Source organism: Haliotis rubra, unplaced genomic scaffold (genome assembly GCF_003918875.1).
Source record: "Haliotis rubra isolate DU_JTF1 unplaced genomic scaffold, ASM391887v1 Scf372, whole genome shotgun sequence".
In the NCBI taxonomy this organism is placed as follows: domain Eukaryota; kingdom Metazoa; phylum Mollusca; class Gastropoda; order Lepetellida; family Haliotidae; genus Haliotis; species Haliotis rubra.
Window position 1 is genome coordinate 163,203 of NW_025767049.1, and position 13,097 is coordinate 176,299.

The following is a 13,097-nucleotide window of genomic DNA, read 5'->3' on the forward strand; positions in this document are numbered from 1 at the left end:
ACTGCAACCCACTGATCATCATTATGTTTTGTGTACAGAACGTCGTTGCGAAACTCGTTCAGTGAGATACAAGGAGTAATATTCAAATATATATCAGAAGAAGTCAAACGTAATTGAAATCCGCCATCCGGCTTGGCTATTGCTAACTCTCGTTGGGACCGATACGTTCAGATTCCAGTACAGATTCCATGTTCAGGGTATATCACTTGTTCATCTGATTAAGCTAATCACAAAGGTTATGTTCAGGGTATACACCATTGTTCATCTGATCAAGCTGATCACAGAGGTTATGTTCAGGGTATACACCATTGTTCATCTGATCAAGCTGATTACCGTGGTTATGTTCAGGGTATACACCATTGTTCATCTGATCAAGCTGATCACTGAGGTTATGTTCAGGGTATACACCATTGTTCATCTGATTAAGCTAATCACAAAGGTTATGTTCAGGGTATACACCATTGTTCATCTAATCAAGCTGATCACAGAGGTTATGTTCAGGGTTTACACCATTGTTCATCTGATCAAGCTGATCACAGAGGTTATTTGCAAGGTATACACCATTGTTCATCTGATCAAGCTGATCACCGTGGTTATGTTCAGGGTATACATCATTGTTCATCTGATCAAGCTGATCACAGAGGTTATGTGCAGGGTATACACCATTGTTCTTCTGATCAAGCTGATCACAGAGGTTATGGACAGGGTATACACCATTGTTCATCTGATCAAGCTGATCACAGAGGTTATGTGCAGGGTATACACCATTGTTCATTTAACAAAGCTAATCACCGTGGTTATGTTCAGGGTGTACATCAATTCTTTGAGATGCATTTTGGATGTTGTAGAGATGAAGGAAAACCAAGTTCTATGGATAGTCAACTTCTTTATTGCAATGGGTGCGACGTTTTGGTATAGGTACTTACACCGTTATCTAGTGATGATAACGGTGTGTTGTTGCTTTTTGTTTGTTTTTTTTCTTTGTTTTTTATTGGTTCCCAGGATTACAATGTCGTATGTAGAACAGTGATGTACAGACAGATGGATGATGTACAGGTACTATGTCAATATCATGTTAATACACATTAGTCAATAAAAGAGAAATATGACCTCAGGTAAATTGGATACATTTTAAATTCATCAAAGTACTGGGAAGAGAAGACCCCATTTATGATTGAAATCTTCTATTTTATTATTTCTTTTGCATGTATGGTTTTCCACAAAGAATATACAGAGTTATGTTTGGATGCATATTTTTAATACTGCATACGTATATGTGTCTTTTTGCTGCAATGATGATGTGATTTAGTAATATATTATGATATAGAGTACCAAACCAAACCATATGTTTTGATAATAGCAATGGATGAGGGTATAAATTGTTCAGCCAAAGTCCTGCAGCCTTTAGATGTTTTTACTAGATATATCTGGCGTTGGTTAATATCTAAATCCCTGACTGGTATTAAATGACAGTGGTTAAGAGTATTTTTCCAAGAGTCAGGTAATACATGTAGTAAATATTTATAATCTAAAAAGTGTATTTGATACCATATATTTCTTATAAAGATTCTATTGACAATAATCCAGTTTCATCACAAATATCCCTAATATTTATAATCCCTTTATCTGCCCAGTTCTTTATGAAGTTTAATGAATTTTTAAAATTATGATTAAACCATAATGGTTGGGATAGAATTTCAGTAATGTTATTAGGGTCAATATAATGGTTTTTTTTTTTTAATAGTTGCCATTCTTTTAGCACATCACGCCAAAAAGGATTTTCAATCTTAAACTAAGTTTCAGAATTTGCTCCAAAATTAAATGTGTCTTTAAAAGGTATATTGCATGGATTATTCTTATCACCTCTTTTCAAATACTGTCTTAAAGTAGATAATTTCAAAGCGTCTATAAATGTTTTTGCTTCAATCATTCTCAAACCTTCTTCTTCATAGTTGTTTTTAATTACATTCCTTTTTATTTTATCATTCTTGTCATTCCAAATAAATTTAAAAAACATTTTGTCAAGGGACATGATACGTTCTGCTGGTGGGTTTGGCAAGGAATTGAAAATATGGATCAATTTGGAGATTGCTAGAGTTTTTATTACTGTTATTTTACCAATAAGTGTTAAATTTCTTTTTCTCAAAGATGCTAAGAGTCTATTAATTCCCTCCAGTCTCTTTCCTGTGTTGATAACCCATAAGTCTTTAAGATCTGGTGTAAATGTAATACCTAGTACATCAAATTCACCAATTACCCATTCAATTTTCAGATCATTACATATTTTATCCATAGATTTAGCTTTGGATCCAATCCAGATTGCTTTTGATTTGTCTAAATTAATTTTCAAGCCTGACATTTTGTAAAACTTATTAATTGTGTCAATAACAGAGTACAAACTCTCTTCAGTTCCATCAAGAAATAGTTCAGTATCATCGGCATGTTCATCCAGTTTATACTCATTATCATTGATGACAATACCTTTGATGTTTTCATTATTTCTTATCATGCAACCAACAATCTCAGCCACAAAAAGGAAACGATATAGGGATAGTGGGTCTCCCTGTCTACATCCCCTTTCATTTGCGAAGAACTCGGATAGATTACCATGTTGGATAACACAAGCTGTTGTTTCATAGGTTAATATATTTATCCATCTTATCATTTCAGGACCAAATTCAAGTTTATGTAAAACCAGGTTGATAAAAGCTTTTGAAACAGTGTGAAACGCTTTTTCAAAGTCAATAAGAATCAGCAAACCAGTAATGTTTTGTTTGTTTGTTTCAAACATTATATCATATAACAATCTTGTATTCTCACTAATAGTCCTACCCGGTATAAAACCAGTTTGGTTAGAGTGAATAAGTTCATCTAAAGTAGTTTTTAATCTATGTGCAATGCAGGAGGTGATAATTTTATAAATAGCATTAAGTAAAGTGACTGGCCTCCAATTTTTAAGTAATGTTCTATCTTTTGGGGGTTTTGGAATACAGGTGATAACGGTGTTAGTACCTACACCGAGGATATGTTCAGGCTCTAGATCACTTGTTCATCTGACCAAACCTGCATACAAGCCGCCATGAAGACTATTTTAAAGGATGTCCCTTCCAATTTTGTTGAGAGAGTAAGTAAGTTTGTTTAACATCGATTTCTCACACTTGTGGGTGAGAAACCCAGTTGAGATCACCAGTAAGAATCATATGTGTGAGATCGAAGTCCATGTCAGTGATTGGCTACTCCACGGTGATGACCTAGGGTCTGACTATGAAGAACTACTTCCTGATTAAAAATCATTAATAGGATTTCCAAATCGGTCAAATACAAACGTCTTCGTTGACATTTTAGGTTTATGGGTATAAAGCATCGATTGGTGTCGTTAGGTCTCTATTTGTGAAAATGACTGATCCAAATTGATCCCATTTCTGTTTTTTACCTCGATATTTAATCATGTCATGTAAAAATCTGTTTGTATTCTCAAAACAGTGTCGGCCCATAAGTTTTCACATGCAATACAGCAATTAATACTCCCTTGTTGTAACCCGTGTTAGGTGGTATAAACCTACACATGTTATTTGTCATCATTCACTTGATGGTCAGTTAATGAATTTATAACAGGTATAATTAGTGGTAACACACTTAGATTACCCGACAAAGGTTCCCATTTGGCATTTCCTGTGTCTGGAGTAAATATTCAACATTATAAACATCGATCAAAGGATTAACCGATAACACGCTGATTGATTAATTACTTTTATCTTACACAGCGGAATTGTCAAAGGTAGTGTTTATGTATGTAGATTTACTAATCTATACTGAATACACTCTGTCGTGTCGGAGTCTGCGTAAAACAACGTCCTTCTTCAAAGGATTAACCGGCAATACATTGATTGATTGCCCATTATTGGCTAACTAAATTACTGTTTTTAAAGAAAGGCGGACATTATGCAATTAGTTGCCAGGTGTGCTATCTTGGGTGACCAATGAGACTATACACCAATACCTGAAAAGATTTATCACTTTTTCGTATATTAAACTGTTAAAAGACACATCATTTGGAACAGTTTTGTGGATATTGATGGATACATTCCTCGAACAAGGTAATGGCCTGATATTGTTCCTATAACTTTAATCTGTTTTAATTTTTAATATTTGCATTTTGTTTTTATTCATTTGTCGTAGCATTCAACAGAATCATTGTTTTCGCCGTGAAGTGTAATGAGACAGACAACATGCACTAGGGTGTGTGTGCGAATTATGATTCACATTGGCAAACTATAAAATGTCTAGATATTACAGTTCTGTTATAAATTCACTATAAGTATCAGCAGATCGTCTGCTTTTTATTTAGTTTCAAAATGCATACAAGTATGATAATAAACTAATTAGGATTATAAGACCAAATATAAAGACGCACATTGACTAGTATCTACATACTGGTGAGTGGACATTAACCATGGGAATGTAGCAAGAAATTTATCGCGCAGTATTGTGACTTCGACCCCCACCTCGTTTCCGTGGAAGAAATCGTTATGTTATAAGTTGTGTCATGCAAAATCCGTTTGGTTATGATTCCAATACATATTTAACTACGAGTAGAAAGTAGTCTTGATTTTCTAACTTGATGAAAACAAACTATAATCCTCATTAATTCTAACAGATTTTTTTTAATTTTAAAAATGGCGGCGACTCTGTCGGGAACATCCGCCAGTCTGAGGATAAATGGTATTTAGGTTTGTTTTCACCGAGTTACAAAATCAAAACTACTTTCTACTGGTAGTAAAATATGTATTTTATTGATGGCCAATAGGATTTTGCATGACATAGCGTATAACATAACAATTTCTCTCGTGGCAGCGAGGTGGGTGTCAATATAATACTACTTACAATATTATTGTTACTTCGACCACAACCTCACTTCCGAAGAAGAAATCGTTATGTTACAAGTTATGTCATAGAAAATCTTTATGGTCATCAATCATATGCATATTTTACTACAACTAGTAAGTAGTTTTGATTCTTTAACTTCCGTGAAGCGATCTGAACACAAGTAAGATATCGTTTCAGGCTTCCACAACGCTCGCTTCGCACTCACAAACATAACCCATTTAGCACGAACTGCGGGGTCCTGTGGAAATCTGTGCATGGGGACACCATCGCCCGACCCCTAGGAGCAATTGACGACAAAGCAACGATTCGGCATGTCGTCGTTGATGTCGAGAAATCATCAAAATGATGGTCGTGCTACACATTTTCTATACAACTAACTGAAAATCGTTCCTCATATGACGTCACTGCAGTGCTCTGGCGACAGAATTACGTAACCTGTCTGTGGTTTCGTTGGCGGGCGAGAGGCAAGCAGGCGACTGTTAATAAAAACATGGGTCTTATGTAGTCTCCAAATTCATCTTCGCCTTGAAAATTCACAGGAAACGTTTTGTGGACGGTCACGTTGGATGTGAGTAGTCAGACGTCACTGCTGACTGCTGTGCTACGTATCGATGCGGCAATGTAATCATAATACCAGACAAACGATGCGGGGATTAGATGCTGAATTGTTGTAATTGTTGGTGAGGGACTGATTACTGTATTCGTGTCTGTCCTTGACCATTGACCTTGAGATATCTTCAGAAACAACACGTAGTGGTATCTGACAGACACTCGTGTAGTAGTGAGTGAGTGGTTTCAGTTTTACGCCGAGGTTTAGCAATATTCGAGCAAAATCACGGCGGGGAACACCAGAAATGTGCTTCACACATTGTACCCATGCGGGGAATCGACCCGAGTCATCGGCGTGACGAGCGAACGCTTTAGCCACTAGGCTACTCCACCGCCCCCTACTCGTGTAGTAATCTTTATTTTAACGACAAATACTGGGGTATATGTCAAGCCCAAACAAAATCAGATCTAGGATGTTCTACACTGGGAAAATGATCACGATTATGTGGGGTTCGAACTCAAGACAGCGTGATGTAGAGCTGAAAGACAAAGTGGCTACTGTACCTGAACAGTAGAGTCCATAGTTATTCCAGTATCCCGTCAACGAGCACTCGACGGTTTGAGGCCCGCCCCTGTAGTGGTAGCCTTCGTCGCAGTAGTAGATGGCGGTGCTGGAGAGAGACGCATTCGTGAACACCACGCGCCTGCCCGGGAAGGGCCTGGGAACCCCACAGTCCACTGTAAACATCAGAGACTACCTGTTACATAGCATCGTTTAAGGGTAGTGGTTCATTTGTGTATGGCAGGGAATCGAACATGGATAGAGTGAGTGAGGTTTTACGCCGCCTTTAGCAACATTCCAGCAATATCACGGCAGGGGACACCAGTAATGGGCTTCACACATTGTACCCATGTAGGGAATCAAACCCGGGTCTTCAGCGTGACAAGCGAACGCCCCCAGGAATACATAAGATGCAATATATATGAACGATTTATGACAGGTTAGGGTACTTTGACAGCAATTGACAATATACGAAGAAAACTCGTGTGTGCCAGTCCGACCACAAGAATGTTACGGAGATGCAGATATACGAAAACAGTCATCAGCAAACTGCTGCTTGCAAAACGGCCCAGAAGAAGTATTAAAGTTAAGTGAATGTAAATAAAACAGATTTCACAAGGCGTATTATCTTGTCAGTTATTTCGTCTTCCCGATCCACATTTTACGACAAACACATCATCGGGCTAAGAAATTATAACTCAATTGCAGTTACTTAATATTGTGTTCTGAACCTTAAATACACCCACAAAACACTACACGGACAGGACAATGGAAGTTATATCCAGGAAGCCTAATGGTAAAAGCGTCAGCTGGTCACGCTGAAGACTCGGGTTCGATTTCCCACATGGGTACAATATGTGAAGCCCATTTCTGGGGTCCGTGATATTGCTGTAATATTGCTGTCCGCAGCAATAAAATCATGCTTACTCACTGACTCTCGTGTATTTCATTTGGTTTACGACTGAACTGAATGGTATTCGTATCAAAAACAATGAGAGTTCTGACGACAAAGGGATGACGATCGAGGTAAGGGCGTTAACGCTCGATGATATTTGACTCATATGTATTTGATAAAACATTTTTTCTTTACCTGATGGTTTGCGACCATACACCTCAACATCACATATCTTGATGGTAGTTTCGTCCGGATTTGAACCCAGTATGATCAACTGGTTTCCAATAGGAAACAATCTTTGTGCGGCACAATCGACAATTGTACGGTATTCCCATGGGAGTCGAGAAGCGGTGTCACAACTCTGTTTTGGACTATGAACTTCCAGTCGGAAGTTGTACACATCTTCCTCTGAAATTAACACATTATAAGTAAACAGACAATCAGTGGGTTATATCAAGCACAACGTTGTGTGCTTGTAGACAAATGTGTATACATTAAGGCTAATTACGACAGGCGATCACAGAGTCACAGAAAGGAACATGCTTCACGTTTCTTGAAGCATCTAAAGATCAACATGGCTGGCGAAAGCAAAGAATAAAACCCCTATAAATCAGAACTCCAATCTGAAAACCCCTATATACGCCGATTTGACAAATGGTACTGTTGTGTCTCCACACCCAAACTTGAATCGAACCCAAACGTGCATTAGCATCTCGAGCTAATACAGTCATTATAGCTTTAAATTGGTAAGAGAAAAACTGGTAATATATGAAAACGTTTCATTCAGTTTTGGTTTTTATACTTTGCAATGGTTCTGAAATATGGGGAACTTGTCAGTGTAACTTAAAGGTCACATGCAGTGTAAAACATAACTTTGCAGATTCTGATACCTTTCGGTATGGACTTACCGAAACAAATCATCAAAAATGCAAATTCAACTTATAAAGTTGAAAAATATCGCGATGGAAAAAACCGCGCGAAATCGGAGTTCAAACGTTTCACTAATTTTCCCCCGACTTTTCGGGGAAAAACTGGTTTCAACCGCTGGGCTGCGCTCATAGCACGTGCTCAGTGAAATAGGTTCGCGCAGCTTGGAAGCGGGTTGTCCGGTGAATACTCGGTGAAGGCTTTGGTGTGAGCTATTTTTCTAATGTTTTGTTGATATCTCACAGGCGCGAGCTGTTTATATGTGAAGACAGTAAATTAACTGTTTATATAATTTCATTTGTCTATTTCACCACACGTTCTTCTTACCGAGTCACTTTCTCAGTTCGATACTTAAAAGCAATGTCATTATTTAGCGTTGACAGAATTTCTAACTGTGATATAGATATGTCGTTGCCACAGACAAAACTCAATGTCTTGTTTTATTGACACCTGTGTGTCTGCCTGCCTGTCTGCTAATGACAATATTCAATACACAGCTGCTATCACTGACCACTTGCAATTTGAACTTAACACCAATCAGGCTATACACCATAAACAAAATGCATTGATTTAGGGCCCGAGTTCGGTCTCTGTCACATTATGTAATTACACAGACAGGCAGGTGTGATACTTGAACACATGAAATGTTATGATGTCTGTTGACTGCAAAATGTTATACACAAAAAATGAGCATGTATTTACAAAACCCAACATCTCTATATATACACACACAATTAGCCGTGAGGGCATCTGCAAATGAACCAGCCGTTACACTTGAGTGTACACCCACCCGCTCTGACTGGGTTCGGTATCCCGGCTGCTTCGTTTCTTGGGAAGTAAACCCAAGTACACAATATTGCACTTTTGATTTGCGATTGTACGCTTATAATTTTGTTTATATGATTTTTCATAACCAGCAATGTATATTATCTGTCATGAATAAGTGATAATTGTGTTTTAATTATGTTTGATTTTTTGGTTGCATGTGACCTTTAAAGGCACAATGTCACACATTTTCGACACTATTTTGGCCCATATTATTAATATTGGGGGCATTTGCACTCACTTTAGCTTACTAAAGAAGCAATACAAGACTTATTATCCCTTCCGACTTTCCTGAAATCGATAATGGAAACTTCGAGCCGAACAGCCTCCAAACAGAGAACACTTGTCATATATGGAATGTAAGCAATTGCTCCGTACATCGAAAACTGTCGCACGCGGTGTTGTCGGGGTTTGCCGAACTGGTTCAATCACAAGTTGTGCGTAGGATATTCGTAAAGAGCCCTCCAAAGGACATAACTCTATGGGTTTCCCTTGAAATAATTTTTAGCCGCTGGAGGGCTCAGGGTCGATTTAATGCAACGATGCATTAAGTAATACATTAACTTTTTAATCCAATATAAGTAATCTAAATACGTCCTTTTTTTAATTATCATCTTTATTTTTTATTTATTATTGGGTTTTTTTGGAGGGTTTTTTTCCGGGTTGTCTTTCTCTTTTAATTGGGAGGGGGGTGTAAATTATATGGCAGCTGCCCTTGGGGCTTATACTTGGTATTATTGAGAGAAATGCATTATTTTAGGGAAGCGTGGTGTGATATAGTGCCTTTAATACATACTGTGTACCTTAACGTTTGTAGACAATATCTTAGGGGGGGAACAGTTAACGGTATGGTTTTGTACTCCACGGTTAGTTAAATGCTTGTGGAGACTTATACACATATTTCTTGATTGTTGTGTTCACGTTTGGCTTGTCCCGTTCTCAGTACAAGTGTGACCTTGTTTAACATTCTATTTTCTTCATTTACTGAGCAAAATACCAAAACACGTGTCCTTAAACAAAACTTTCGCAGGAGTTAAATTTTATTGTTGCAAGGATAATTATGACGTATTGTACGTAAAATAAAAAAAGGGCATTGTATTTAAGGCACATGAATATGTGAAATTGCGTCTTGAATAACCATGGCGATGTCGTGAAGGAGGTACCTACCAGATGGTCGTATAATTGCTACATGAAGGATCTCATACGGGCCCCCGTCAAGGTTGACAACAAGTCGATCCTGTCTCGGACACGTTTCGGAGCTCATGGACACGCTGAATGTTGACGCTGACGAGGCGTTGATGTTGGTGTGTATTCCGGTACTGCTGTCAACTGTGAGTTGGTTCGAGGGTGTCAAAATGACATCCGTTGTCAATGACGTCATGGGAATTGAGATGCCCGACATAGAGGGCTGCAGGGACAGGTGCTCGGTGGAAGGGGTGCTTGTACTCCCTGAGTCAGGTGATGTGTGGTGGACAGAGCTAAAGGCACTGGAAAAATAAACACTGCTGACTTCACCAGAAGTTAAATACACAGAATTGATGCCACTTGAAGTAGGATTAAGAGAACTGACGTCACTTGAAGTGGGATAAAAAGAACTGAGGTCACTTGAAGTGGGATTAAAAGAACTGAGGTCACTTGAAGTGGGATAAGAACTGAGGTCACTCGAAGTGGGATTGAGAGAACTGAGGTCGCTTGAAGTGGAATGAAGGTCACCTGAAGATAGGTAAAGGGAAGTCCCGGAATTAAGGACAGTTAACGAGGAATAAACAGAAATGAGATCAGAAGACAAGGGTTGAACAGAACTGGAATCGCCTGAGAGGGAAAGAAGAGATGTGGAAACACTTGACGAAGAATAAACGGAAGTTACGTCACTAGAAACTAGATACGTGTCATAAAGTGACCTGTCATAACTAGAGCTGCCATCGTTCACAAGAGAAGCGGTGTGACCTGTTCCTACAGAGTAGAGAGTGCTGTGCACAGAACCAACGGCCGTGGGAGCCAAAGCGCTGATCATGGGGTCCACGGATGACAGTACAGTGTAAGCCACAGTAGCTGTGTCGCTGGTTGTTATGAGGACGTTGTTGGAGGTTACGCTTATGTAATTGGTGGCGTCATCGGAGGATGTTCTTTCATCGTTAGCCGACACGTCGTTACTGCTACTATCTCTCGACGATAAAGGGAGAAATTTTATACTGTCTATCAATGTCTCCATTTCTGAAAGATAAATTGTAATTGCGTTTATAATTATCTGTGGACATGAAATAGATCTACGCGTGCAAGGATAAGATCATACGATTTGAATGCTTTTTTATATAATTTGTATTAATGAACATATGAATGTGCTGTATAGTTTGAACAGTGTCAATTTTCAATTTTTAACTCAAAGTGTTCGGTTTGAGGTCAGGTGGGTGAGTGGGTAGATGGCGATGTTTTGTTACATAACAACGTTTGTTTTATTTAGTCACAGGTGTAAGGTTTTTGGCCTCTTTTTGAGTACAGCTCCAGCAATATCACGGCATGAAACACCAAAAAATGTGTTCTTTTTACATTGTACCCATGTGGGGAATCGATCCGGGTCGGGGCGTGACGAACGAACACTTAAACCACAAGAGTACCCCGCCGTCCCTTTTGGGGATGATCCATAGTACATAATTATAATATCAGTGGTGAACAATCATAGCATTGTGCTAACTGGTAGGTCAACACACTAAATGCGCCGATGCGAAATATTTCGACTGAAACCTCCACAATACCTGCGCAGTAGACGGGGCTCTCCCACCGCCCTATAGCGGGGTCGCAGTACATCTGGTTGGAGTCTTTTGTTTGATTGGTTGTTCCCAGGCACGTGTAGCTGACATACGCACCCGACAACGAGGATGTGCTATTGGTCTTCGAATGAGTGTAGTTCAAAGGTGGTCCACAGTTTACTGAAATATATAACAGCCTGGTGATAGACTTTGCATCTGTAATATGTTGTGTGCATATTGCTGAACTTTGGTTTTTAAAAAAATAGTAGGGCGATCCATTTTCACAGTTTTGAGCAATATTCCATAAATATTAACAGAAATAGGATCCACGGAAACGAAACCTGGTCTTTAGCGCCTCGCTACGAACGATGCTTTAACGAACGCCCTCCTCACTCTTTAACAGTCATTGAACCACATGAGTTATTCTTTCCCACACAGCACTTTCTCCACTTCAAAAGCCAAAAACAAAGCAAGTCTATATATGCTCTTGACATTGAAATTTGGATATCACACCATTTTTAATCACGTCTAATCTTGGAATTAAATTGGTGGTCGGGGTAAAAATAATCAGATTCTTTGGGCGCTTCGAGCATGCATTGTGCATGGAGAAATGTGCATAATAAATGGACTATTATTATGCTTCCCTGTTTGAGAAATCTCTTCCTGTATCCTTACATAGGCAGGTGGGGGCATTCCCGGAGTATACTCCTCCTTGGCACTGTCTGGTTAAGGTTCCCCCAGTGTGATCGTAGCCTGCTAGACAGGTGTAGTTGACCCACGTGTTGGCAGCTCCGCCCTCCCACTTCCGGTAAGCATTTGCAACGGGTAAGGGCTCAGTGCAATAGCCAGCAGCTTTTGGTGTAAAGAATAAGAACAAAATAAAGCAATGTACCTTGTTAAACTGGTATATTGGCTTGAAAATATATTTACTGAAGTAAATCCTGTTGAGATACACACCTCGAAGAATAGATCGTGTAACTGCTAATGAGTAACATTCACATGTAATCTTACGATATAGACATTCCCCAGTGTTTGACTGAGCCCATGACTGACCATGAGTAGAGAATCAGACGTTTTATAATGAATCGGAAAAATCCGTAAACTGGCTGCATGGATAAGCCCTTGAATACTTATGTGCATATAAGTTGATGTCCGCTGGTAATTAAATGAAGACTATAGGCTCCATCTCATTCACAATTCAAATTAATGAGATTGTTTACAAAAAAAGAATGAAAAAAATAACACATGTTTTTAAATGATAGAAACTGGAAGTCATTTTCCTTTCGAGAGGTGGGGTGAACTGGATTTCAAAGTCGTGTTAAAGATTGTTGCACATAGATAACGACATGCATGTCCTTGTGCTCGTCCGGCCTAATTCCGGTTTCGTGGTGCTGCCCATTGAGATACCATGCCGCAGTATTGACATGAAAAGCCCACTCAAACACAATATATTCTGTACCAAGCAGTCCTTGTTTTCTCACTCGTAATGCTGCACGGGTAACAACGACGATCGAATCCCCGACCTTCCCCTCGTCTTGCATGTGTGATACATTTTAGGACTTTTCATGTTCCTGTCTGTGTAGAATTAGAAGAATTAGGAGAAGAAGGTGGAGAAGAAGGAGGAAGAATTGGGAAGATAAAGAGAAGGCTGAAAAGAGAATATGTAGAGCAAGAAAGAGAAGGCTGAAAAGAGAATATGGAGAGC

At 39.0% G+C, this 13,097-nt stretch overlaps 1 protein-coding gene across 1 annotated transcript in view; it reads right to left on the reverse strand.

Moving 5' to 3' along the window:
• The window catches only part of LOC124286005, a 68,331-nt gene that overhangs the window by 17,583 nt on the left and 37,651 nt on the right, over window positions 1-13,097 (reverse strand). Inside the window, exons 4-9 of the mRNA XM_046722321.1 lie at window positions 12,068-12,244; window positions 11,399-11,572; window positions 10,547-10,859; window positions 9,813-10,132; window positions 7,089-7,301; window positions 6,001-6,174 (exon numbers count right to left, since the gene is read on the reverse strand). Of these exons, the coding sequence (XP_046578277.1) occupies window positions 6,001-6,174; window positions 7,089-7,301; window positions 9,813-10,132; window positions 10,547-10,859; window positions 11,399-11,572; window positions 12,068-12,244 (1,371 nt within the window). The remainder of the gene's footprint in view (window positions 1-6,000; window positions 6,175-7,088; window positions 7,302-9,812; window positions 10,133-10,546; window positions 10,860-11,398; window positions 11,573-12,067; window positions 12,245-13,097) is intronic.